The 27,783-nt window shown below is 42.2% G+C and overlaps 1 protein-coding gene across 4 annotated transcripts in view; it reads left to right on the top strand.

The window, feature by feature from the left end:
* Positions 1–27,783, top strand: part of LOC120550767 (transmembrane protein 150A-like) — a 41,579-nt gene that overhangs the window by 2,927 nt on the left and 10,869 nt on the right. The window contains exons 3-7 of one of the 4 annotated variants that reach the window (XM_039787601.1): positions 100–201; positions 5,421–5,468; positions 11,276–11,362; positions 13,569–13,636; positions 23,323–23,450. In XM_039787601.1, coding sequence (XP_039643535.1) covers positions 137–201; positions 5,421–5,468; positions 11,276–11,362; positions 13,569–13,636; positions 23,323–23,450 — 396 coding nt within the window. In that variant the 5' untranslated portion in view covers positions 100–136. Of the gene's footprint in view, positions 1–99; positions 202–1,803; positions 1,918–5,420; positions 5,469–11,275; positions 11,363–13,568; positions 13,637–23,322; positions 23,451–27,783 lie in introns of those variants that run through there. The other 3 variants (XM_039787602.1, XM_039787604.1, XM_039787603.1) reach the window with 3 other exon arrangements.

The following is a 27,783-nucleotide window of genomic DNA, read 5'->3' as shown; positions in this document are numbered from 1 at the left end:
ACATAAAAGGATGGTTAAGGTTTTTTTTTCTGACATTTTTTTCTGAATTATAATTCTGCCACCAACACAAACTGGTGATTGTGGTTGTAATGGCTGCAGGTGTTTGAGAGTGTGTTGCTGTCTCCAGCTGGTCATCATGTCCCTGTGGATGATCCTTCCTGTCAGCCTGCCCGTCTTCACCATCACCGGGATATGGCTCGTGTAAGTACCTCAGAGTTTGTGTGAACTTAGTGTCACATTGCCAGAACTTCCTCCACAGCGCCGTGTAGGAAGGTCTGGCTAGTCCACACAGCATTTTGGGATGGAAGAAAAACAGGCTCTGGTTTATTGGCATTTCTTTAAACCAATCACAATCGTCTTGGGCGGTGCTAAGCGGCGGGCAGAGCCACGGTGCCGCTGCAAAACAGCCTCGGGAAGGAACTAGTTTTGGTGGAACGTGTGTACGTTCAAAGGTTGTTTGTCGTGCAACAGAAAACTCAGATTGGACAGATAGTGTAGAGGCTAAGCTCAAGCTTTAAGCCCCTGTGGTGCTGTTCCACGGGTAGAGTAATTGACGCACTTTTTACATTTTTTTGATCAATGAAAGTCCAAGTCATATTTGCAGTTTAAACCTTTTGATTCCATTTATTTCAATGATATATCTTTGTTGGGTTTCCAGACAAATCACTGTTTGTATGTATGTATGTATGTATGTACAGTACAGGCCAAAAGTTTGGACACACTTTATCATTCAATGTGTTTCCTTTTTATTTTCATGATTATTTACATTGTAGATTCTCACTGAAGGCATCAAAACTATGAATGAACACATATGGAATTATGTACTTAACAAAAAAGTGTGAAATAACTGAAAACATGTCTTATATTTTAGATTCTTCAAAGTAGCCACCCTTATTTTATTAATAAGGGAAAAGATTCCACTAATTAACCCTGACAAAGCACACCTGTGAAGGGAAAACCATTTCAGGTGACTACCTCATGAAGCTCATTGAGAGAACACCAAGGGTTTGCAGAGTTACCAAAAAAAGCAAAGGGTGGCTACTTTGAAGAATCTAAAATATAAGACATGTTTTCAGTTATTTCACACTTTTTTTCAAGTACATAATTCCATATGTGTTTATTCATAGTTTTGATGCCTTCAGTGAGAATCTACAATGTAAATAGTCATGAAAATAAGGAAACACATTGAATGAGAAGGTGTGTCCAAACTTTTGGCCTGTACTGTATGTATGTATGTAGTGTTGTGTGCGTGTGGTCAAAAACTGTATGTGTTTCCCGGGTTGCACCTGAGCAACCAAAGATTGGTTCCTATTTATACCAAAGGCACTAATGGGCTCTTACAGGAAGTCTAGCTAGCTGTCTGGATTTACCCTGCAGAGATCTGAGGAGCAGTTAACCATAGTCCTCAGAAATCCACCGGAGTTTAAAATGCCAACACAAAGAAAAGAGAAAGGGGACGGAGATCCGGCCAAAAATCAGTGCGGATTCTTTTCAGTGGCACCGGAACGATACCCTAAATGAGACTAGTGGGAAAGACATCAACATTTGCTTCTTCCGTGTGTTTTCGTATACCAAATAATTAGTTGTTGCCTGTTTATCTATAGACAAACAGTCTGACGTGCTGAGACTCCAGCTGTCTTTACATCAGCCTGGTCAGCCTGTTGTTGTCACCGCCGTGGTCGTGAGGACCTCAGCTGGCTGTACAAAGTTCATGAACGTGAAACGGTTTCCTTTTTTGGGAGGAGAGAGTACCGGCTTGCTGTTTGGTCTAATAGACCGTGCCGGAGAAGAGTCAGCCTTGACATTTCTCTGGGCTCGTCTGGTCTGCGTGTCCCTGCATCTGGATCTGTTTTGCTCCCAGCTGCCACATCTGTCCCATCACATGACAACCGGACATGATAAGAGCAGCTTTTCATGGTGAGAAATGAGCGAGTTCAGCTGCTCCTGTGAGTGTGTTCAGCGTCCAGGGTTATTCCTGCATAGAGGAATTTTTGTTACTTGGGGCTTCATTTACTCAAGCATAATAGGCATTTTTGATTATGGAATTGTCAGGAAAAACGGGCAAATGCATAGATTTCTGTCAAATAAGGTAGAACCGTAAACTGATCAGGCTTACTCTTACTTTTCACCATTGTTGTTCTTTCTCCAAAGTAGTTTCCCACAGCAATGGTCCCACAGCCCTATGTTCCCACATTTCTAAGAATTTTTTTTTCACTGAAAATAAGGATATTTCTAGGACATTTTTAAATTAGGTCTTGTGTTCCTACATTCCCCTTCAAGGATTAGGCGAACATAGGGCCTAATTTTGGAAAAAAATCTTAGAAATGTGGGAACCTTTGGGAACATAGGGCCTAATTTTGACAAGAATCTTAGAAATGTGGGAACATAGGGCTGTGGGAACATAGGGCTGTGGGAACATAGACATGCTCCCGCCCAGTGTGTGAGAATAGTCATGTGATGTGTTTTGTCAGACGTGTTAATAGTTCGGCTACTGGAGCTAAAACTCTTGTGTGATCGGAGATTGTTTTTGTCTCAACACGGCGCGTAAAAAATGAAAACCTAGTAGTAGTAGTAGTAGCCTCAGTTGTAGCAGCTCAGAAACACCAGAGTAGTATGGACGTGAGGCGTCTTCGTAGCAAAAGGTGTGCGTTTTGAAAACAAAATATAGTGGATATAGCCTTAAATGAAAAGATTGATAGCACTCCTATGTTTGCATGCTAAATATGTAGCTTAGCATAAAGACTGGAAACAGTCAAACACACTAGGACACTTCTACTGCAGATGTTAAGGTTATTCCTGGGCTGTGTGACTGTGTCTCTGTCTCTCTCGTTGTCTTCCTTTCTCTCCTCGGTGTGAGCCGATTGACACAACAGTCTTCCTTTTGTGAGAAACCTTTCACACCTTCCCAAAGTGGGCGCGAAAGGTTTTCACACCGGCTCTCCAAAGCTTTCCCCTGTCAGAGACGAGTCCCCCCCTCCCTCCCCATTTTGTTTTTCAGACACGTTGACACCTGTCTGCTCGTGCCTCTGAATGCTCCGTTGCATGACCCAGAAACCGAACAGAAGCATGGACTGCAGCTTCGACCGAGCTTGAGAAGTTTTCAGAGGAAAGAATGGACAGATATGGCTGTAAAAACAATAAGAGTTCTGTGTTTTAGATTTTAACCGCAGCCAAGTCAGTTCTTTAAATCCAAAAAGCTGTTATCTCCTCTACCAAAGTCCATCTCTGTTGTTCACGTAAAGGCGAATCAATTCTCCTGAGCGGACCTTGTTATCAGCGATCAATAGAGGCACTCACAAGCCTAATTTTAAGTTTAATCTCCATGTAACATGTGTCCTCATCACCTTGTTTTGTTTCCTGTGAATCTTATCCGTGGCACAATGTGTCTTTTGAGTGTTTGGTGGGATTCAAAGTCATGTTATCTTTTATCCTGACATATTTAAAGCCTCAGATTACATGATGTTGACATGTGGCTACAGTTAAACGATGAATCAAGGAAACGAGAGTCTGCACACGGCCCTGTGCTGTGTGCAGACAAGATGCTCAAAATTGTGACTTGTTCCTCTGAATTTCTTCATGTTTTGGAAAACTCATACGATCCTGCATTAACCCGTCAAATTGTCACTTTCAGGAAAGGTTAGGGCTGTTCAATTATGGAAAAAAATATAATCACGATTATTTCGGTCAGTATTGAAATTACGATAATTTAAGACGATTACTCGTTGACTTCTGGAAACATGTTGCAATTATTGAACTTAAAAACTGTGGAAAAAGTTAGATAAATCAACAGTAAAGAAAAACAAACATACAATAGTGAAATTTGCCGTAATACTTTTCCTATTTAAACTTAATTTTTTCATTCAGAACACAAGAGAAAATAAGAGTTTACTTGCAAAACGTAATGAGCTAAATAATTGTTTTTCTCGATTATTCTGTTTTTGTGATCATTGGGAGCCGAAATCATAACCGCCATTAAATTTCGATTAATTTCACAGCCCTAGGAAAGGTTAAGTGAAATTTCATGGAAATCCATCCAATAGTTGTTGAGATATTTCAAAGTGGACATACCAACAGATGCTGGCTGCTAGCAAGTTTGAAACTCTGAATGTCTGCTTCTCCGTGTCTTGTTGAGGCCTAAAATGTGCTTCAGAGTGTATTTAGCAGTAAAGAAAGTAAGATTTTTTTTTTTTCTTATGTGTAGTTTAGTACTATTATTTCTGGCATAATTTATCATTATGGTCAACTTTGCCACACACACACACACACACACACACACACACACACACACACACACACACACACACACACACACACACACAACACACACACGTAAACCAAAGTTACACCCTTGCATATAGGCATTGTTACATCTAAAGTGCAACTCATGCAGTGTATATGGGACCGCCGTAGGCTAATTTGCAGTCCTTGTCCCTGGTTAGGCGTTCACAAATGACACATGGTCAAACACTATTAAATAGACATACAAACTAACAATTGAAGCAGACAAACAGACAATCACAGATGCATAAAAACTAACAGTAAAGCAAACATGAACCAGCAGCCCCATAAAGACGAACGATACAGCCGAAGGAGGCAGCAACCTAGATGGTTAAAATCCGACAATTAAAGCAAATCCAGAAAAACGCAGAAAAACAAACCCAGACAGACTTCTGTAACTAAGGAATTGTGTATGATAAATGATCTCAGGTTTGCAGCCAGGCTGTGTGTTTGTGGAGTTATTGTGTGGTTGAACATTTAAGGGATTTAAGAAGCCGCGTCATAGTGCAGGTTAAAATACAGCCAGCAGCTTCTGCGTACACGCATTGAGGAGCACAAGCCTGTGCTGTGTGACAGGTTTTGTTAGCACAGTGTGGCTTGTTTCTGGTTTGTTAAACGGTGATAAAGTGCCGACAGCCATGTTTTAAGAGGGGAGCTGTCGTAACAAAGATCACTATCGCGTTCCACTTCCAGGATTGCTCCGGTGCTGCAGGACATTCCACCAGATCTGTGTATTTTCCATTTCCTTCCACTTTTTTTGTGTTGGAATTTTAAATTCGGCGGCTTAATGAGGACTGTGGTTAACTGCTCCTCAGATCTCTGCAGTGTAAATCTAGACAGCTAGCTAGACTATCTGTCCAATCTGAGTTTTCTCTCACACGATTATTTTGCAGCGGCTCTGTGCTGAGATTAGCACCCCCTACGACGATTCTGATTGGTTCAAAGAAATGCCAATAAACCAGATAACGTTTTCCTCCCATCCCCGAAGGCTGTGTGGAGTAGCCAGACCCTCCTTAAGCACGCTTTGGAGGAGGGTCTGGCAAAGCAAGACTATATCAAAGATTGTGTCCATATCTCCAAGTTATTTATTTCTTCCTGTTCAGTTCTTTGACCAGTTATTTTTCTCTTCTTTAACTTTACAGATATGCGATGGCCCTGTACAACCAGCATGTCTGCCCTGTGCACAACTGGTACAGCACACACACACACACACACACACACACACACACACACACACACACACACACACACACACACACACACACACACACACACACACACACACACTGCTTTATGATTGTCACGCACAAATGTGTACCAAAATGTGCCTGAAGACAATCAATCAACCAGCTGATGCTGGCTTGTATGTATGTCATTTAAACCAATCCCAACCATCCTGGGCGGCGCTAACCGCAGATAGCGGCGAATAGCATTAGGGAAGCGCCGGATGGAAAAAGAAAAGTCTTCAGCCTTGATTCCTTAACTCTCATATTGGCAAAGTTTGGAACTAGCCTATTTACTAACACCGCTAATAGAATTCCTGAAATTCAGTTCTGGCTTTTAATTTTGGTGTGCCACCCTGAGATTTTCAGTGGCCCCATCTAGCTACCTACCGTTTGTATGAACTCAAAATGTGATAATGTGTTAGTGTTGTGTTCATGACTTGATTCCTCTGTCCAAAAAGTGGCCCAAAAAAAAATGCTAATGTAAAAAATCCATCCATGCTGTTTTGAGTGAGATACGGTTTCTGAATGTGTCCTGCCTTCAGTCTCTGGTGAGCTGGTCAAAATCTGCAGGGCCGTCTACGTCACTAGCCGAAACGAGGGGGCTAGTTAGCCCCCTCGTTCTCAATGGCAAAACACTGCTACAACACACACTAGTTCACCATCATCTACAAAAGAACTACTTCCATGTCCCTGTTCTGCAGGTATTCCACGCAAAGTTGAAAGTGCGCCCTCGTTTAGAAGAAGTCTCCCGGCTAATCCTGCCTTGTACTGACTGAAGTTGTTTAAACAGCTAGCTAGCTGATGTGATCCTTACCTAGCTACTGCAAATCCCAACAAAGATGGTACAGCAGTGGGATGTCTCACTCTGTAGCTAAAACAGAGACCTCAACACACAGGGTGAAAAGAGGAGCTGCAGCAATGTGCAGTGCAACAAAAATTTGGTGTTTTCTTTTTGAAAATTATACCATGTAAACCTATACTGGTACAACCTCAAAATACAATTATGAACCTGAAAATGAGCATAATATGGGCACTTTAACATATAAAGAATAAAAACAGAAAGGACAGTAAGAAATTAAAAAAAATGCTGTTAAGTATGCAGTATAACAATACAATAGAATTTACAAAATTACAAGAAATATACAATAACAATTGAAGAGAGGGAAGGAATAGTGCAATAATAAATAGTCTGAGATTTAAGATTTAAATATAGAGTGCAAGGCAGTTCAGTGCAATGGTAATATATTAATAACAATATTGGAATTGTAAGATTGAAGTACTGAGAAACTATTTCTGAGCGTTCAACAGAGTGACTGCTTGGGGAAAGAAGCTGTCTTTGTGTCGGCTGGTTTTGGCGAACAGTAACTGTATCGCCTACCTATTTCGCCCCTATTTGTTTTAATGAAACACATTCACCATTTACTGTACTTTACTTTGTCTTTCTGTTTCAGTGGTCATATGAAACCTGTAACTGTGATTTACATCCTCGTTTTCCAAAAGTTTGTTACCCCCTCGTCTACCCAACAGGAAGCCAGCGTTTTATATACACATGAGCTGCAGAACAGCTCAGCTCCTGGGGCTGTGAAGGTTTTTATTCAGGTCCTGTTAATGTGCCACAGAACTCAGGCACTGATTGTGAGTAATTACTAGCAGACGCCCACCGTGAAAACTTTGGAAGGAAAAACTTTCTCAGCTGGCAAGTTTATGCAGCATTGATTCAGGAAAAAAAAAAAAAGGAAGTCATTCATGGTGGACACACTTTTGTGCCAGGAATCTTTTTCTCAACCTGGTTCAACGAGGCCTCGCTCCCTACTTCCTGTCAGGTCTATCCCTTCACACATATGGTGAGGCGTGAGGTGGAGAGATGAAGATGGAGAAGTGGACATTAAGAAAAATCAAGTGCTGCAGGGGCGAATGTTGACATGATGTGTATAGACTGTGGGTGAAGGAAGGGAGTTTAGGTAAACTGACGTTTCAGAGTGCAAACAGATTCCAAACTTGTGTCAGGGCTGCATCTCCATTTCAATCAGGAGAGACTTGATTTAAGAGTGACACAGACCAACAGACTTGTGTAACTCAGGAATTGTGTATGATAAATGTTCTCAGGTTTGCAGCCAGGCTGCGTACACGCATTGAGGAGCACAAGCCTCAGTCTGTGAAAGCAACAGTATGGTAATATGGGTGACACGTTTTGTTAGCACAGTGTGGCTTATTTATGGTTTGTTAAACGGTGATAAAGTGCCGACAGCCATGTTTTAAGAGTGGAGCTGTCGTATCAAAGATCACTATGTCCTATATATTAGGACAGATCACTATTATAAGTTTAATGAACATAATAGGTTGAGATTTCTTTGGCGATTAGACTCCATCGCAATGCTAATTTATAAGGGGCATAGAGGCCGAGGATATAGAGGAATAGCCCCCAAATGGAGTCTAGACACTGGTGGCGGTGACGAAGGGATAAAGGAAGCCTGAAGATCAGAATGGATGAGATGTGAAGTGGGGCGTCTGATGGAGGAACCCTGGGCGCTGGGAATGATGAGAACTGGAGGTGGGAATGAGGGTTGCATCGATTCTGCCTGAAATGACAACTGACAGCAGCAGAGAGTAGAACAGATTTAAAGTTTGATTGCAACAACGCGATAGCTCATGTGGCAAATCTGGTTTGTTTCACTGAAAGCGTAAACGCCCACTTTCATCTGATGACTATGCAGCTGATTAGGTTGGGAGAGAGAAATGTGAAGCGTAGAAGTACGGTGGCCCTGAAGTGCCAACCGTATAGAAGTCTTCCTGGAAGAATTTACGCTGAGCTTCATTTGTCTCTCGACATTGAGTCACAGCTGGTACAGAAAACACGTAAATACAGTTTACACCTGAATACTTAAGTACATTTTGAATGCAGGATTTCCCCTTGTAACAGAGTATTTCTACACTGTAGTATTTTTACTTTTTTGTTTATTATTAAAGGTGCTCTAAGCGATGTTGGGTGACGTCACTTCTTGTTGACGTTCAAAGTATTGTCAAACAAAACGAGGCTAGCTCGCCCCTCCCTCCTCCTCCTCCTGTCCCCTCCCTTCCGCGCACTAACCCCCACCCCCAACTCCTTCTTGTCGGTTATTGGCTGGAACAGTGTTTATGTTTGGTGGTGCAGGTTGGCCAGTTTGTTTTTGTTGCTGTTTGTGGAGCCTGGGCTGTCTACAGAGACCGCGTTTTTTTTTACAGTGTGTTCAGGGGACAGGCAGCTCGCGGATAGTGAGGAGATGTTTGCTGTATGTGACAAAAAATGTTGTAACCTAAAAAACATGTGACATTGCACCTTTAAGTAGTCTTGCATTACCAGACCTTCCTCCACAGCGCCGCAGAGGAGGGTCTGGCTAGTCCACACAACATTCCGGGATGGGAGAAAAACGTGCTCTGGTTTATTGGCATTTCTTTAAACCAATCACAATCGTCTTGTGTGGTGCTAAGCGCCGGACAGAGCCACGGTGCCTCTGCAAAATAGCCTCTGGAAGGAACTTGTTTTGTTGGAACATGTGTACGTTCAAAAGTAGCTTAAGTCGTGCGTGCAACAGAAAACTCAGATTGGACAGATGGTCTAGCTAGCTGTCTGGATTTACCCTGCAGAGATCTGAGGAGCAGTTAACCATTAGATAGTCCTCACAAATCCACCGGAGGTTAGAGCGCCAACACAAAGGAAGCCCAGGGCAGCGGACATCCGGCCTAAATGAGTGAAATCCGTCGGAATTTCCGTCGGCAACGGAGCAATCCCGTAAGTGGAACGTCGTGGATGTAGACTAATTATTAAGTGAAATATCGGAGTACTTCTTCTACCTCTGATTGTCTCCTGTAAGGACAAAGGAGTTGATGCATTCAAGACAAACCTGTCACAAAGCAGAAGGGCACTCGGAGAGAGCGCAGACCTCCGCCAAGGCCAGACGCCTTATCTCTCGATGTCAACGAAAGTAGAAAACAGTTTGCGTATATACAAACAAACCGAGCTGAAAACACCACCTCCATGTGTTATGAGGTAATAAATAAAAGCACACTTGCAAATGTGCAATCCCACTCTTTGCTAAAAACAGACAATAGTTAGATAATAGTTTTATTGTGATTTACATACCCTGCATTAATTTAAAAAGTCTTCACAAATAATGCTGCTCTCAGGTTTTAGTTCTGCAAAAATGTATTCCTGTGGGAGGATGAAGAGGAAATCTAACTGTTTTGTATTCAAAACACCACACTCAGCTCACCCTTTAACCGTTATAAAAAGAGACCCTTAACCTCAAAATATTTGGGGTTAATTTTCTACAGTTGTTACTTAGATCATGAGTCATAATTCTCCGAATGTGCCGGTTGATGCTCAAACATTAACAGCGCTTCATTATGCTCCATTGAGCTGGTGACAATACAATCAAAAGACCTTAACTTTTGACCTTTTGAACTTTTTAAGATGAGTTTCAGAGATCCCAGCTTGGCCCAAAATTAGTTTTTGGACACTTCTTTTTAACTTTGTAACTTTCCATTTGTGTTGATTCTATCAGCTGCTTCGGACAAAAGTGGTAGTGTTTTTACCACACCTGCTGTCGTAAAGGTCTTTTCTTTACAGCGCTGTATCACTGAGTTAGCGTTAGGGTGTCATATAGTTGCGATGAATGTACAGGGGGACATGGGAAAAGTCTGTCACTTTCCCTTTTTAGCTTTTAGTTCTTCGTTTAATTTCCTTTTTTTTCCTGCGATAGCCCCATCAGCCATAACTACAACAGATAACTTCTAAAATAAAAATACAATTAGGCCTATTTAAAGAAAAACCTGGCTGGATTTACCTGGCTGGATACACTGGTGGTGGTGATGGCGCAGTGGATATGACATGCCTATGGTGTGAGAGACCTGGGTTCGATTCCCACTGCCATACATCAACCAATGTGTCCCTGAGCAAGACACTTAACCCCTAGTTGCTCTCTTACACCAGCTGCCACTTTGCTTGTTTGAAAGCCATGATGTCTCTCTCTCATGGGTGGGCCAAATTCTCTGGGTGGGCAAAGCAGAGAAAGGGGAGGTAACCTTGCTCCTTATGACCTCATAAGGAGAAGATTCCAGATCGGCCCATCTGAGCTTTCATTTTCTCAAAGGCAGAGCAGGATACCCAGGGCTCGGTTTACACCTATCACCATTTCTAGCCACTGGGGGACCATAGACAGGCTGGGGGAACTCATATTAATGTTAAAAAACCTCATAAAGTGAAATTTTCATGCCATGGGACTTTTATCCCTTTTGGCGACGCTTCCTTTTACTACCATGTACTAACACCACTAACGCCAACTTATTACCAGTTTTTCAATTCTTTTTTGGAGTTCATAGTCAATAAACCTAATTCTTGAGGTAAAAAAGCAAAAATTATGAATTATTTAGATTCATATTAAAGGAAAGATAATCACAGAAGGGTCAGCGTTCGGTCGGGATACTGTTTAGAAACATTTAAAAAAAAAAAAAAACATTTCAAATGCAAAAAATTGAATAAAACACCCAAAGTTCAATGAAAGTAGAGATCTGATCTTTTGTTTTACTTGGCGAAGTGCGTTGCATGGAATCAACAGTGTTATTTTTGGGCAATCAAAATTAGGTATAGTTAAAAAGAAACCCTCATTTCTGGGAAATTTAGAAAACGGGTCAAATTTGACCTAAAGACAAGACAAGGGTTAAATGTTTCACATACTCTGTGTCCATCAGTATCTTTAGACTGAGAGTGTTTGCATGTTTGTGTGTGTTTACAGGCTTTATAATGACTCGTGTGAGGAGCTGCTTCCACTACAGAGGGGTCCAGTTCTGTGCTGCACCCTGGACAACATCCCACTCATCAGGTCAGTGATCAGACCTCTGCAGCTACTTCACCGCGACTGTTTTAGTCGTTCTGCAAAATCAAACTCCTCTTGTATAGAACTGCAGTTGTCTGGTTCCTGTAAGTGATCATCAGTGAAGCGAACAACAGCACATTGCTGACATTGAGTCGTGTGGTTTCTTGAAGCCACAGTGGTAAACCAACGATGAAACTGACCGAGGACTCTCTTTTAAACAAAAACAATAATATCAACAGAAAACATATTGTTCGCGCCATGTGACCGCGGGTATCGAATGACGTGAAAGAGCAGCTTGCTTTGCTGTGGTCTGTGGTTTCCATCTGTAGTTTTGATTTATTTATTCATTTTAACAATAAATAGTTGCTTAATTTCTGCTCTATAAAGAAAAAAAAATATCTTTTCATATGTCGGTGCACGTTGTGTTTCACTTGGCACGCAGCTCACCCTCTCACTAGTGAGTAAATAAACAGAATGCATCTTTTGTAATGGACTAGTATGATTCATGGACACAGTGTGACATATAAAACATGTAAGAGGTTGCAACGGAGCATTTATCAGTCTATAAATATGTTGAATATTGTGCAACCTCTGGTCACTTCTCAAGCCAAGTGTAAATTATCAGTCTCTCATTGCCAGACCTTCCTTCACAGCGCTGCGGAGGAGGGTCCTGCTACTCCACACAGCAGGGGCGATTCTAGGATCAGACCTTTAGGGGGGGCTCAGCCCCTGATGAGAATGTGACACGGTGCCTTGCAAACGTGTTAACCCCCCCCTCCCCTCCTGCTAAATCAGTTATCTGATAATCTCTGAGCTAGCCACTGGAGAACCTCAGCTAACGTTTTTTGACACTATTAACACTATGATGGAACTAAACCTGACACTTTATAAGTCACAGTGATAACGACCAATTGCTTTAGTTGCTTACGTTTCAATTTGGGTTCTGATCTGCGCCATGAAATGACCAACTTCTTCTCTGGGGACTACCAACGTTGAACTTGACAACCGTCTCCTGTTCTCCCTCTGACAGATCAGATAGAGACTCAGCCAAAGGCCGGAGTCTGGCACAACCTCCTCTGATTGGCCAACACTACGTTTCTGTTAATGGTGATTGTCCTCTGTCACTAACAGACCAGTTCACAAACTCACTTGAAGCACTTAAATTATTAATAAAAAAAGAAAAACTATTACTATTATAATTTTAAGGGGGGGCTGAGATGAAATTTTAGCCTCCCTAAAAAGGGTCTAAAATCGCCCATGCCACACCGCATTCCTGGATGGGAGAAAAACGTGCTCTGGTTTATTGGCATTTCTTTAAATCAATCGCAATCGCAATGGGCGGTGCCACGGTGCCGCTGCAAAATGTCAGGTTAACGCAAAAGTTAAACATGCAGAGAGAGAAACCCAGATCTTGTGACGTTACCGTCTTCTAAGCTCACTGTGATGAATCTCAGTCTTCATATCGAACAGCGTACGGTGACGTTTGTAGTCATGTTAAAAGAAATGGTGCCAGAAGCTAATTGAGTGCGTCTCTACTGGAGCTGCGATTGGATGCATTGCTGTGATATTGGGCGAGCAGCTGCAGAGTTTGTTGGGAGATGAGCCCACACTTGCCCGACTGAGGCTCGCTGTCAGAGGAGGGGAGGCCAACCTCTTCACCTCGACAGGAAGAAGAGCTTTTGTTGTGTGCAGTGGATCCTTCAACATTCTTTGAAATGTCGCCACGCTGAGTCGCAAAATGTAAACTAGAAATGCATTTTTTTTATTTATTTTTTTTCTCCCTCCGTGCGTTCATACCCAGACACCCAGAACGATGAACAAGGGGTTCATGTTGCTGTGGATGCATGGCTTAAATACTTGTAAGGGGCTTTTGGTCTATAGATAAAGATCGCATTGTCATTCTTTCCTCGACCTCCCAGCAAGTCTGTCGTTTTCCATTTATAGACGTCTTTTTTTTTTTTTTTTTTTTTTTTTTTTTCTGTTAAACCACAGGCGTGTTTTCAATGCCACAGAGTAAGTAAGAGCACAAATATGGTCGCGCTGCTTTTTTTATGACTACTTCTAAGGAAGTGCAGTAAGAAACGCGGAGGTCACAGAACGGTTTTGAACTCTGCAGGAACTTGATTGAACTCGCACTTTAGCCCACTGAGCCTGCAGGCCAGCACACTAACTAACTCTCTTCTCTCTCCTCTCTTCTCTGTTTCCTTTGCAGTAAATGTGGAACTCTGCCACCTGAAAGCTGCTTTTTCAGTCTCATCTGCAGCACTGGATCCTTCATGGGTACGTATCAACACAACTATGTGTACAGAGAACATAGCTCTCTTATTTTATTTTTTTTTACCCTCACACACATTTACCCAACATGCTGCTCTTGGTTGAACGAGGCTCTGTGCACTCAAAACTTGCGGCTTGTTTTCTCAGCTGTAATGGCTCCTGCCAAGTCTCAGTTCCCCAGAATCCACTGCCAGGTCCCGCCTCACCCCCTCTACCCCCTCTCTCAAGGAAAATGTTACTCTATATGCCAATAATGTTGCGTTTTTATGACCTATGCGCATTTACCCTCTAACCACGAGGGCAACTACTGCTCTGCTGTGTGCCAAAACGACTTTAAACTCCTCTTTTCTGGTTGATGTTCTCCGAGTGTGCAAGCTGGTGCACGTAGAGGTTCTCTTTCTGAGAATTTACACTCCAGGAGTTTACCATATAAAAATGTTTCACTTGGAGGCTGACAATGTACAAGCTCGACATCGCACAGAGCAATTATTTCCAATGGAGGCTTATCTCTTCTCTCGGGACCTGCCCTGATTTTCTGTCAGGTTTTGCAGCCGAAGTTTGATGCTTGAACAGAACTAGTTTGTAAAGCGTGATTTATGCTTCTGCGTTAAATCTGGGCCGTGGCTACGTACGTAGGAACGTGGAGACACCGACCCTACGCCGTAGCCTGACGTGCACCTCTTGAAAAATGTAACTACACATCGCAGTGACGCACGTCGCTCAGCCGTGGCTTGGTAGCGTTGCTTCCCCCCCCCCCTACTCATTTCCTGGTTCTCCTTCTCCATAAACAACATGAAATCAAGGAGAGGGTTAACTTGTCCTGCTCCAGATTTCCGACCACGGTCAGAAAGAACAGGGGAGACACTTTGTTTCTCTCACTATGACTCTAGAGTTGCTCCGAAGCTAATAGCATCACTCGCTCTACCACACACTCTCCACTCACACACAGACTCCCCACACACACACACACACTAGAGTCCGGATTGGGCCGAAGTTTTCTGTCCGAGGCCGGCCCGCGTCCGACAGAGCCGCGACCGAACCCGGCCCGAGCCCGACAGGTATTAAGAAATTTGTGTCCGAGCCCGACCTGAGCCCGACACTAATGACACATGTAGGCTAAGTTTGTGGAAAGCTTTTATTAAGCAACTGTAGGAAGGCATTCGGAAATGTCAACAGATGAGCGCATCAGCGCACACGGGGCAACAAGCGCACGTTAATCAGCTATTAACACGTTCAATGGGTTAACCTCTCCTGATCGCTTCGTTTCCGACCGTGATCAGAAAACCAGGAGAGACTGGTTACCTCCAGGGCCCACGTTAGAACATGAATAACCACTAACTCTGCTCCGGTTGCATCTACAACACGTCTGCTTCCTCTTTCTCTAGCTCTCTTCTGCCCACTTACCACACACACACACACACACACACACACACACACACACACACACACACACACACACACACACACACACACACACACACACACACACCATCAATCACGCTTAAGACGTGTTGTTTGACCACTTTGGAAATTACAAGTGTTTAAAGCTACAGTGCGTAGTTTGTGTCTGCCCCACGAGGAATTCTAAGTAATAAACTGTCAGCTGTCCACATTAGAGGATGGATACCCGACCCGAGCCCGGTCGGATATTTAGAATTGAGGTTCGGGTCGGGCTCGCTCACATCAGCGCGATAAGGCAAGGCCCACAGAACCTCTTGTGTGATTTTTGGGGTTTTTGTTCTGTTAGCTTGGACCATTTTGGGTGGGGGACTTTCGTCAGTGGTAAGAGTGATTTTCATTTAAATTAGCTGCTTTTGTGTAAATGTTATTTTTACTTCGCTGGGGACACTCGTGTTAATTTGAATTTCATTAAGAGACCTAGGTCCACAGAACCTCTTGAGTGAATTTTTTTGGATTTTGTTCTGTTAGCTTGGGCCATTTTTGGTAGGCCAAAATTTCAATTGGCTGTATGATTGGGCCTCTTGTGCGCGCCTATGTTAACGTGCGCTTGTTGCGCTGTATGCACTGATGCGCTCATCTGTTGACATTTCTGAATGCCTTCCTACAGTTGCTTAATAAAAGCGGGCTTTCCACACAAACAAATTTACGTGTCATTAGTATGAGAAAAAAATGAGATTTTAACTGTGTCGGACGCGGGCCGGGCTCGGAGAGAAAAATGCAGCCCCATCCGCACTCTAGTCCACATGAGACCCCCCCCCCCCCTCTTTTCCACACAGTTTCTAGTAGCCAAGGAGGACACGGAGATTAAAAAAACATGATGGACTCTTCAGAAGAGGTCATTATCTTCACTCGAGCTTCTGCGCGGGAAAGTCGCCGGACGCCACAATCTTCTAAACATAGCCATACTGAGAAATCCAGAGAGAGTTGTGTGGAGCTGATAGTCTTAATTAGCTTTGTAGCAACTCATTTGGCAATGGCTTAAATGTAACAGACGTTCATTAATATCAAGTTTAGTTACACACTAAAGCTTTAAAGTTGTTCGAGCAGCCACACTCAAATATGGCGTGAAAAGCCGGCCGCCACGGAGAGGGAGGAGACGCGATGTCATGTAGATATGCAGATAATGGGGAAACATTTGCAGACAGTCTCTTCTGGAAAACATTCATAGTGTTGCCCTCAAGATGGATTATGAGACCATGAACCCCTGGGGGCAGACATGTAAGAGGTCCCCCCCAGGAACAAGACAGAGTCTATTTTGTGTCCCTTTGTAGTCGATTTGCACCTATTTTTAGTAATTTTTCATCTATTTTTGGTAATTTTGTGGTTGTTTTGCATCTCTTTGTAGTCAGCTTGCATCTCTGTGATTGTTAAGCACCTATTTGTAGTTTTTTTGCGTGTCTTTGTGGTCGTTTTATTTTATTTTGATCGTTTTGTATCTATTTTCAGTTCTATTTTTCTCTTTGTGGCCGTTTTGCATCTCTGTAGTCATTTGGGTACGTTTGTGGTCATTTAGAGATTTTTTTCTTTTCTTTTTTCAGCAACATTTTATGAGACGACCCCATGGGTCTTTGGGCCTGTGCCCGGTAGGTCCATTCAGTGATCCATCCATGGTTGCACTCCATCGTTCACCAAAAATAGTTTTGTGAAGAATGAAAAAAGATACCAGACCATCCAACAACACTTCTGAAGAAGCATACATATTGACTTTAAAAATCAAAATTCACAACCATACCCCACACACACACACACACACACACACACACACACACACACACACACACACACACACACACACACACACACACACACACACACACACACACACACACACACCGTGTGAAGGAGCCTTTACTGGAAAGTTTTACACTCCTACAATTTGTCTCCCAAAATATTTTGTAGCTCTTGCATTTTAGAAGAAAAGGGTTGATGTTGAAGTGATTATTAGATAACACAGTTTTTTGTGTGTTTGTTTAAACAGCGCTGTGGTGTCTTTTTGATGTAGTGTTTCAGCGGAAACTGGGTTTGGTGGATGAATAAAGTGTGAAGTGCTGCTGATCACGTAGGCTTATCTCTGCACAACACCCTGCTGTGTGTAAACTTCCATCAATACAACACAAGGGCAGCTAAACGCTGCACAATACTACAAACGGCAAACTGAGAACAAATATTACAGTTAGACGTCACAGAAGTTCTTTGTTGTCAACATTTTTCATTTAGAGAGTTTACATGGTTTAATTTTTTTTAAAACACCATCTTTTTGTTGTACTGCACATTGCTGCAGCTCCTCTTTTCACCCTGTGTGTTGAGCTCTCTGTTTTAGCTACAGAGTGAGACATCGCTCTTTTATTCCATCTTTGTTGGGAGTCGCACATGTGCAGTACCTAGGTAAGGACTACTAGCCAGTCAGAAGCAGAGTATGAGGGTGTGCCCTGACAGTACCTAGGTAAGGACTACTAGCCAGTCAGAAGCAGAGTATGAGGGTGTGCCCTGACAGTACCTAGGTAAGGACTACTAGCCAGTCAGAAGCAGAGTATGAGGGCGTGCCATGCTAGCAGCTAGGCGAGCATTATAACGTGTGTTACAAATTGACCATGTCTGTCTCTGAAGTAAAGGCTGGACTACAATAGAGCTGTTTGGAGCAGTTGGTGAACAGTGTTTTTTTTTTTTTTTTTTTTAGATCATTTTTTTGGGCTTTTCCTTTTTATTTGAAAGTGGATAGATATGAAAGGGGGAGAGAGATGGGCAGCAACCATGAACAGTGTTTTCTGTTGGAGATGGTAAGTCCCATTGGGGTGGACTTTGGGCTTTTTCACTTTGTAAACCTATAACGTGCACAAAAAAGATATATAATTATTTATAATAATAATAATAATAATAATAAATTGAATTTGTATAGCGCTTTTCAAGGATTCAAAGTCGCTTATAATATATATATATAATATATATAACACAATAAAGGAAAGAGCACACAAATTATTTCACTCAAAGATACTAATTACACAGATGGATATTTACACATAGATAATTACTCTGGATGTACTGTCTCTCATTTAAACTCTACATTCATATTTTCCGGTTTTATCAGCGCAGTCTGACTTGTTCCCCCGGTGATGGAAGCTTTATAGACCTTTTTCACAGCAGACATGTTGACATGTCATGGCAGGAACACCACAGGTGTATTCAAACCCATTAATGATGGCTGTATTCCACTTAGGAGAGGTCCTGGTATTGTGCATGCTGACTCACTGAAATATCTTACTGGGACACTTGATGGAACTGAGCCATCGTTAAGGTTATCAATCTCAGCTGTGCTTTTCCTACTATGACAAGTCAACATGTCTGCTGTGAAAAAGGTCCATAGCTGGGATGTTCCCTTGGATACTGTAACCTAGTAACTTATTTAATATGAAATAATATTATAAGAAAATATGTCAACTATGGACATATTACAACTACCAAATAAAAGTAAAATTACTAACAAAATTCATTAGAACTCAAAGTGGGTTTTTAATGTAATGATGTGCAAAAGACATATGTTACACATGCTCAGACTGTTTCTCTCTGTGTGTTCATGTTCAGTCATTGTGTCGTATCTTTAGCTCGGTCGACTGTTTGCGTGGTCAGAGACAAGTTCAGTGATCCCATGAGCACAGCATCAAACTCAAACACTACACATGTTACAGTAAATGGTTAAACCTTGACGCGAGTGTCCTGACTGAAGTTGCGTATTTGTGCTCTCTTCAGCCGTTGAATCACACCAGGGGCACACCTGCTTCTTTTTCTAAGAAAATGCTGGAATTTCAAGACTTTTAAAAAGCCCATTAACCTGTCTCAGCTCGGGTTTCTTTTCTTTCTGTGTCTATTTATCTCCCAACTTGGAAGTTAACCCCCCCCCCCACTGAGTGTTCTGCCACTTATTGGCTTCACATAATCAAGATTAGGTATTTCAATTTTTTTAATGATCGAATGTTAGTTTAAAAGCATGTAATATTTCTGTCAGTTCATGCAGTTTGCACCTCATTACTCACTAATGGAGGGTCATCTGGCTGACGGCCACATTAACCAACCGTGTGTCCAAATGTTTGAGCTGGAGAAGGTCTGTGGAGGCAGAAGTCAACGGAACATCATCCTGGATTGAGGCAGTGGAAACTGACCAATGCTCCCCAAAGAGCAAAATGGGTTAAATGATTAAATGATGTGTCACAATGTTCACACTTTTGAATGCTGTACAGCAGCAAGAGCTGTGTGGTGTGGACAGGCAGTATGTCATTAACTCCTGGGAGAACTGCTAGTAACAAGGTCAAAGGTAAAGTCAGACCGTACAGGACCAATTCACTTTCATAGTCTGGTTTACCAGATGTACATGCTGGGAGTAAGCCTGAGTTCAGATGTCCCTCCCCTTCTGATATCTCCACTATCTAATTAGCATTTTTCTGCATCCTGCTTCAAATCCAGCTTGCAAATTTGCGTTTCCTAGGATAGCGAAGGAATTTTCCGCCCTACTCTGCCATTGGCTGGATCTCACTTGGCGTAGTCTCGCTTTGCCAGACCTTCCTCCACAGCGCTATGGTGGAAGGTCTGGCTAGTCCACACAGCATTCCAGGATGTGAAAAAAAACGTGTTCTGGTTTATTGGCATTTCTTTAAACCAATCACAATCGTCTTGGGTGGCGCTAAGGGCCGGACGGAGCCACGGTGCCTCTGCTAAATAGCCTCTGGAAGGAACTTGTTTTGGTGGAACGTGTGTACGTTCCAAGTAGTATTAGTCGTGCAACAGAAAACTCAGATTGGACAGAAAGTCTAGCTAGCTGTCTGGATTTACCCTGCAGAGATCTGAGGAGCAGTTAACCATAGTCCTCACAAATCCACCGGAGGTTAGAACGCCAACACAGAGACAGAGGAAGGAAACGGGCATCCGGCTGAAAAGAGGGACATCCGGTGGAATTTCCGGTGGCAACAGAGCAATCCCGGAAGTGGAACGTTGTGGATATAGACTACACACTTCCCTTAAATGGCATCCCCGGTTCCTCCACTTGGTTCCCTTCCTTGTGTCTTAGTCTTAGTCCCACCAAGGAAGCATGTGCGAGATGGAGGAAATCATGCGAGGAGAGAGGAAATGAGAGGGAGGAGACGTCTTTTCCTCTGAAGCATCAAGTGAATTCGTCAGCTGTATGGGCAGAGTTAGCAACGGCTTTCAGCTGCACGGCCTCCGGGAAGGCTGCCCTCGTGTATCCTCGCTCATAGCTCTTCAGAGATCCCTCCTCCATCCTAGCTCCTCACTCCTTCAGGGCAGGACTAAGAGCTGTGAGACGGCCTTTAAGAAGCAGGGCCAGAAGGACTTCCGGTTTAACCGAGGACCGAAGAGCTATCAAATAAGGGAAGTGAGATTCAGCCCTACTCTGCCTCTGATCGGATTGCCCTGGTATTCTTACCCTTACCCTAACCAGTATCGCTCCTCGTGTCTAAACCTAACCAATCCAGCCAACGAAGGCAACGAGTACTAGCCAATCAGAGCACAGTAGGGTGGGTCATGCCTTCACCATGAAACGCAAATTTGCTCTGAGCTTAGTGCCGCCCAGGACGGTTGTGATTGGTTTAAAGAAATACAAACAAGAGTTTTTACCCCTATCCCAGAATATATAAGCAGTGTAGCCAGAAACTACTCCAGTGCTGTGGAGAGAGAACAACAGTATTTTTTCCATAAAAAGGCAGAAAATAGTAAAAATAATGTTATCATTTCCCAAAGCCTAAGTGACGTCTTCAAGTTGCTTATTTTGTTTTGTTCAACAGGCTAAAACTGAAATATACTCTTATTTATTATTATTTGTGACAAAGAAAAGTAGCAAATCTTTATATTTGAGAGGCTTGGAGAGGGAACGCTTGACTCTTTCAGCCATGTTAGCAGCATGAATAAAAACAGAACGGCAGCTTTGTTCGATTGGTCTGCCACTTTGCTCCAAGCTGAAATATCTCAACAACTATTGGATGGATTGGCTTAAAATTTGGTACAAAATCAGTTTAATTTTTCAGTTTTTTTTTTTTATTTCTCCAATACTTTATGCAGCTCTAAATGAAAGCTGTTGGTGCAAGCTCTCACTCTGGAAATTCCCCAACATCAAAAGCTTTTTTTCCCCTGCTCTCATAAACAATACTGTGTTTATGTTTGGGAGGCAGTTTGTTAAAGTCGGGGTGTGGTGTGAGTGGACATGAGAAGATCAGAACGCCAGTGAAGCACACCGATTATCCGGCTGCTGCTGGTTCGCCGCTGGACTCGCGATGTGAACATCACAACAGTCGCTGTGTGTCCTCTGCGGCGTGACGAGCAGCAGATGTGAGCATCAGGTGGACGCGTGGGAGAGCGGCGCGATGCCGCTGCGATGCTTTGATGGAGCAGTTTGACAAACAGACATCAGGAATCTGCTCACACTGAGATCTGCTGCAGTTTCAGACGCACCGCTGAACTCGCTGCTCCTTTCAATTCCAATAACTTTATTTATCTCCTGGAGGGCAATTTAAAAGCATGGGGAGTAGTTCTGACGTGTAAATAAATATAATAATGTACAGGGGTGGAATGTAACTAAATACATTTACTCAAATACTGTACTTAAGTAAAACATTTGAGGTATTTTACTTGAGTCTTTTCTTTCCATGCCACTTTCTACTTGTATCATGTGGACGCACCAACAGTTTTGTTGTCATCACTTAGAATTCCTCATTGGGGAGACAGAAACTACACACTATAGCTTTAAGGACATTTTCCTGATGATAATTACATACTTTTACATAAGTAACATCTTCAATGTGGCACTTTTTGTGGAAAGTATTTTTACAGCGTAGTATAAGTACTTTTACTTAAGGAAAGGATGTGAATACTTCTTCCACCACTGATACTATACACATGTTGCTATATGCCATAATAAATAACAATCAAAGTGCAAAAGTGCAATGACAGAAGAGCGGCAGCAACACATCCAATTTTATAATACAAAATGATTGTCAGACACACAACAGTGTGTGTGTGTGTGTGTGTTAAGAAAAAGAGAGAGAGACTAAGGGGGGGAAAAAAGGGAGGCATGTCTTCTTTTTATCGCCTGTTAATTTCATTTTATTTATTTAATTTTTGGTTTTCTGTCCTTTTTAGTACTGCCCCATCTTCTATTTTTCCTTTTTATGTGTGTGCTTTTGTTTCTTCTGTCAAAGCACTTTGTAAACTATTGTTTTTAAATGTGCTATGCAAATCGAGCTCTTTTTTTAGCGTTATTAAAGCTACGGTAGGCAGTTGCCTGGAAAAGGACAAAAAAAGTCCATATTTTTTTCGTTCTTCTGTAACGAGCATAAAGAAGGGAAATGAAAAATTAAATTCCACACGAACATGCTATTTAGTAAAACCATATGTGAGATTTTTATTAGTACGTCCGAAACCTAAGAACGAATTGCGTACTATTTCCGGTAAAATATTACAGTATGCAATCTGGACACTACACCGGCATAAATATCCCATAATGCAGTGCGGTACTAACGACAAAGTTCATAACAGATGAACGGACAGCAGCCAAGGCAGCTCTGTAACATCAGAAACTCTCTAATTTACATTTCTACATATTTAAGCGACTGTTGGTCTAGTTATCCACCACTTTATGTAGTTTAAGCGTTTTCTGGCGATGCCGCTAGAGCGGAAGTCGGCAGGGGTTACCATGGTTATGCGGGGCGGCTGTGGCTAAGTGGTAGAGAGGTCGCCTGCCAATCGGAAGGTTGGTGGTTCGATCCCTGGCCCTGCAGTTCCATGCCGAAGTGTCCTTGGGCAAGACACTGAACCCCGAGTTGCCCCCGAGTGTAAATGTGTGTGAGTGTTTATCTGATGAGCAGGTGGCACCTTGTACGGCAGCCTCGGCCACAGTGTATGAATGTGTGTGAATGGTGAATGGTTCTTGTACTATGTTAAAGCGCTTTGAGTAGTCGTTAAGACTAGAAAAGAGCTATATAAAAACAGTCCATTTACATTTACGCGTCTTCAACGGCAAGGAGGATCTCAGGAAGTGACGTTGAAAATCGCAGCTTAGTGCGTCCAAAAAGATACGCACTCCTGTTTTATTTACACAAAAGTATGTTTGAGATTTCAGACGCAAACGCAGTTTGTAGTTCCTGCACGGTTCCTGCGATAGAACACATTTGATTTAAAGTGATTACCAAACTGTATGACTTATTTCTGTCTCTCTCCATCTGCTGGTGTAGTGATGCTGATCGGCCTGCTGCGTTACGCTCACGTCATAGAGAAGCACCAGAACTGTGTCCTGAACACGGCGGGCCTCTCCACCGCGTGGATCTGCGCTGCCGGTCTCATCATGGTCGGAAACTTCCAGGTAATTATTACATTACATTACGTTACATGTCATTTAGCCGACGCTTTTATCCAAAGCGACTTACAGTTGCTATATACAGTACAGGCCAAAAGTTTGGACACACCTTCTCATTCAAATGCGTTTCCTTTTATTTTCATGACTATTTACATTGTAGATTCTCACTTTTATTAATAAGGGAAACAATTCCACTAATTAACCCTGACAAAGCACACCTGTGAAGGTAAAACCATTTCAGGTGACTACCTCATGAAGCTCATTGAGAGAACACCAAGGGTTTGCAGAGAAAGCAAAGGGTGGCTACTTTGAAGAATCTAAAATATAAGACATGTTTTCAGTTATTTCACACTTTTTTGTTAAGTACATAATTCCATATGTGTTCATTCATAGTTTTGATGCCTTCAGTGAGAATCTACAATGTAAATAGTCATGAAAATAAAGAAACACATTGAATGAGAAGGTGTGTCCAAACTTTTGGCCTGTACTGTATATTAGAGGTTGCACGCCTCTGGAGCAACTACAGGCTAAATGTCTTGCTCAGGGACACATTGATTGATGTATTGCATTGTATTGGGAATTGAACCCAGAACCCCTCAGGCATGTGTCATATCCACTGCGCCATCACCACCGGTAATCACAATCTGATCAATCCCTGTGAAGAGCTGCAGCTGTTTGTGTTGATGATGTTGGTTTAGAGGCTCACCGAACAACAAAGACAGTCGAGGTTGACCTTTACTCCCAGATCTCATCTCTGTTTCTGTGTAATCATTCACTTACATACACTTAATAAGTATTCAGATCCTTTACTTAAACCTACATTGTGTAATTTTTTTAAATTGATTCTTAGTAAAATCCCCCTTTGTTCTTTCACAAATATGTGCTCATTTGTGTGTAATTACTTCCACCAACTAATCAAAGTATTCTCGTACGCGTACAATCTGCCATTTAGAATCCTTCAGAATACATACGAGCGAGTCGCTCCAATGACAGCCGCCATGTTGCACCTCCACCTTTTAAAATACATTAGCCAAAGAGAGACATACCTCCGCCTTTCGCGCTTTTACACTCAGTGGCACCGTGACGAATGCCAGGGAGGGCATTCTGCCGGCAGCCTGCCACCTATTCTCTAGGACGGGGGTCACCAACCTTTTCTAAACTGAGAGCTACTTCATGGGTATTGAGTCATACGAAGGGCTACCAGTTTGATACACTCTTCTGAAATAACAAATGTGCTCAGTTTGCCTTTAGTTATATATGATTATTAATGATTAATGATGCTAATCTATGTGAAGACACTGATAACGTTAATGATTTCTCACAATAATTATCAACAATGACTTAACAAGGTGGGAAACCGATAATATCAATATTCAGTTTTCATTTTTAGAACAGGCCTGAGGGCTACTCATGTGGTCCTTGGGGGCTACCTGGTGCCCGCGGGCACCGCGTTGGTGACCCCTGCTCTAGGACATGTAACCTAGTCGCCAAGGAAGTCAAAAAGAGAATTAAAACGACAACGCGACAGGCAAAGCATCCATTTTCACGCTAATCGAAACGCATCACCTCACCGCTCATTTACAGCGCAATCTGGCGCGCAATCCGGAGCGCGAGCCCGTGTAAAATGATAGAAATTACGACCGGGCAAAGATCTTCAGCTCTAAACAACGCACTATGCTGTTTTTTTGTGTGCATACAAACAGCGTAACAACATGTCCACAGATAGAAGTTGGCCAGGACTGTGTGTACGACACAAATAAGACATGCTAATAACTGTATGTTGCTACAGCTTTCACTACTGTTGATGCACGCGGCATCCGTGTTGGACTTTTAGCTCGGGGTACTCAGAGATTGCCACGGGGTCACGGGGCGTGTTTCAGAGTTTGACCTTGGAAAATCGACTTCTGAGTACAAATGGAACGCACTATTTATGCCCGACGAGGTGTCCATTATCAGGAATTAATGGAGGACGGGGAGTCCAGTAACGACCTGATGAGGGACACTTTGAAGGGCTCCACTCATACCATGGTCACTTGCCGAATAATTTTTTTTTAAACCATCAATTTATATTTTAATGTGTTTTTCAATGAAAATCTAAAGCAACAATAACTCTGTTTCCCTGTTAACACTTGAGGGTTTGACTAACACCTGGAATGATCATTGCCATCGCTTAAGGTTCTTATGCAATGCAAACGTTGTTCACTGCTCCGTAGATACGACTTGCCGCGCTTAGCCACGGGAGATGTTTCTGAAACATCTCAACAACAATAGGACGGGATTGCCATGAAATTTGCACAATTTTGTTGTGGTTTCCAGACTTTGGCGGTCCTCTGACTTTTCCTCGAGCGCCACCATGAGGTTGACATCTCTCGACTACTGAATACATTTCTTGTCCTTCACAATGAATTGTAATAACTTTGGTGATTCCCTTTTAAAGGGACAGTTCAGATGTTTTGAAGTGTGGTTGTGTGAGCTACTTCTCCATAGTCAGTGTGTTAGCTACAGTAGATGGCGGTTGGCACGCCCCCAGTTTGGAGAAGCAGACAGGAGTACTGACACGGAAGCTAAGCAACGTCCTGCTGTGGATGTGGGGGTGCAGAAACTAGACACATTTTAGACACCTAAAAACATCTTTGTCAGTTTAAGTGGACGCTATATTTAGAATATTTTCCGCGCTTTACCTTGCTGTCAGACAGCTCTTTACGACGGGGAACTGAAGCATTATATCAATTATACCAGACCCCTTTGACAAAAGCATTTTACCTCGCAGAATATGGGAGCAGCTGCTCTACCGCGGCCTCCGTCAGTTAGTTTTGTTAGTTCCTAACCTTTTAATACAGCAGAGTCACCCAATAACACAAACTAACCGATGGAGGCAGAGGTAGACCAGCAACTCTCGTGTTCTGCGAGGTAAAATTACTGTTTTTGTCAAAGGAGTCTGGTATAACTGATAGAACGTCCGAAAGAAATGGTGGCAAAACAAGTTGGCGCACACGATACAAAAGCTCCAAAAAATAAATCAAGGATTGATTTCATGAAAACAATCAAATGAATAAATATATCTCCTCCTCCTGCAAAAAGCGCAGCAGTTTCTAAAATGTAAGTTATGTAATATCTTATATAATGTGTAGAGAGAGAGAGAGAGTTTGCTATCTCACTGTTGGTGTTTCTGCCACCTGTTGTGAATCACATGCACATGTTTATAATGGAGGTGGATGTTTGATCTTTTCTGCAGAGTAGACCAGGTGTCGTCTAATTACAGCCAGCGGGGCCTTTTGTAATTGTAGCAGTGTGACATGAGGCCATTATACTGGAACTAGACATTAAAACTATTGTTAAAAAAAAAAAAAAAAAAAAAGTATTAAAATACCAATCAAATGTACTTATTTTTCTGTGCCTACTAGAAATATGCATGAGGTTAGAACACTGCCTTATTCTCACTTCAGTGTTTTTTTCCCCCCCTGTACACTGTTATGACTTTGCTGGTTAGATAAGACTTCACATGATTTGTGGGTCAGTGCCATGTCAACTGAGAGCAGAGGGTCTCTGTGGCCTCCATGTAACATCAACAGCATGGAGGTAACATCCTGCTTCTCTTTAACTAACACACAGGTACTCTCAGACCAAAATCTCTGCTGCAGGTCACAGGAAATCATTTTAGTGACATCAAGAACACCGAGGTAAACCGATGAAATTGGTCCCTGCATCTCTCGCTGTCATCCCTGCTGTAAACTCAACTCCCTCTGCCTTACTGATATTTCATCACCATTTTGTTTGACGGGAAGAAAGAATAACTGTTTATAGAATAATGTTTCTGCGACCACAGACATAAATGTATTTCAAACTTTTCTCACAGATTAGTGGTTGAAAATTGTTTTAAAAGTAGCAAAGACCACCAGTACTGTTGCTCTTTGTCTTTCTGACCTTCAGGACAAGATTCTAGCTCCTTAAAATAAAGTAATGGGGGGGGCGATAACACTATATATGTGTGTGTGTGTGTATGTATGTATGTATTTGTATGTATATATATATGTGTATATATATATGTATATATATGTGTGTGTGTGTATATATGTGTATATGTATGTATATATGTGTGTATATGTATATATGTGTATATGTATATATATGTGTATATGTGTATATATATATATGTGTGTATATATATATGTGTACATATACACATATATATATACATACACACACACACATATATATATATGTGTGTGTATATATGTGTATATGTATGTATATATGTGTGTATATGTATATATGTGTGTATATGTGTATATGTGTATATACAGTGCCTTGCGAAAGTATTCGGCCCCCTTGAACTTTT

The sequence above is a fragment of the Perca fluviatilis genome, chromosome 21 (assembly GCF_010015445.1).
Source record: "Perca fluviatilis chromosome 21, GENO_Pfluv_1.0, whole genome shotgun sequence".
In the NCBI taxonomy this organism is placed as follows: Eukaryota; Metazoa; Chordata; class Actinopteri; order Perciformes; family Percidae; genus Perca; species Perca fluviatilis.
The sequence above is the reverse complement of the archived record's forward strand: the minus strand, read 5'-3'. Positions and strand labels throughout refer to the sequence as shown.